The sequence below is a fragment of the Crocuta crocuta genome, unplaced genomic scaffold (genome assembly GCF_008692635.1).
Source record: "Crocuta crocuta isolate KB4526 unplaced genomic scaffold, BGI_CrCroc_1.0 scaffold278, whole genome shotgun sequence".
Taxonomy (NCBI): Eukaryota; Metazoa; Chordata; class Mammalia; order Carnivora; family Hyaenidae; genus Crocuta; species Crocuta crocuta.
Genome location: NW_027532173.1, coordinates 1,140,416 through 1,141,264, shown reverse-complemented (window position 1 = coordinate 1,141,264; position 849 = coordinate 1,140,416). Strand labels below are relative to the sequence as shown.

Genomic DNA, 849 nt, shown 5'->3' with positions numbered 1-849 from the left:
CATATCTTTTCTTTCAATTCTTTTAGTTTTCATTTTGTCTTCATAGCAGCTTTTTAAGGCAAATTCAGTTCGGCTGTGCTTCCGTTCGCTGCAGCAGCAGTAACCGAGTCTGAGAGGCCGGAAAAAAAGGGAAAACCTACCGGGACAGTAGAATATAGAATAATGATTTTTTATTCCTAGGGAAGTACCTTGCACGGAATATTTGATTTTTGGGCAAATCTTTCAGCTCCCTGGGCCGAAATACGCAAAACGGGGACCCCTACTGTAACTCAGATTGTGCGCATGTGCGTGTGTGTGCGTGCCTACGCGCACGCTCTCGCACGCTTTGCCAAGGTAAACCCGGGGCAAGCGCGTACGAACAGCCAAAAGGTGTTAAGCGTGTGACGTCACCATAGTAACAGCACCGCGTGCGCATGCGTCCATTTAAAGAGCCGGCGCGCTCCTTGCGCCACTAGCCACGCCCCCTTCCTCAGATCGCTCCGCCCTGCGGAATCCCAGCCGCCAATCACCGCCCACTTTTTCCTTGCAGTCCACAGCGCGTGCCCCGGTTTCAAAAGCTCGGGGGCGGGCTCCGGCTTCGCGCACGCGCCGTCTCCCTCTCTCCCCACGCTGGTTGCGCGTCCTCCCAGAGCCGTGCCTCAGCCTGGCCTGAGATAGCTCGTGTCTGGGGGCGGTCTGGGCTGTGTCGGCCGCCGAGATGGGCAAAACTGCCGACTGTCGGGGGCCCGAAGGCCGGCCCGACCCAGTGCGGAGCTTCAACCGTTGGAAGAAGAAACACAGCCACAAGCAGAGCCAAAAGAAGCAGTTGAGGAAGCAGCTGAAGAAGCCCGAGTGGCAGGGGGGGCGCGG

At 57.2% G+C, this 849-nt stretch overlaps 1 protein-coding gene across 1 annotated transcript in view; it reads left to right on the top strand.

Moving 5' to 3' along the window:
* Positions 1-624: 624 nt before the first annotated feature.
* DDX10 (DEAD-box helicase 10) overlaps positions 625-849 on the top strand; it is a 287,390-nt gene continuing 287,165 nt past the window's right edge. The window contains exon 1 of the mRNA XM_077777453.1: positions 625-843. Within this exon, the coding sequence (XP_077633579.1) occupies positions 698-843 (146 nt within the window). The 5' untranslated portion in view covers positions 625-697. The remainder of the gene's footprint in view (positions 844-849) is intronic.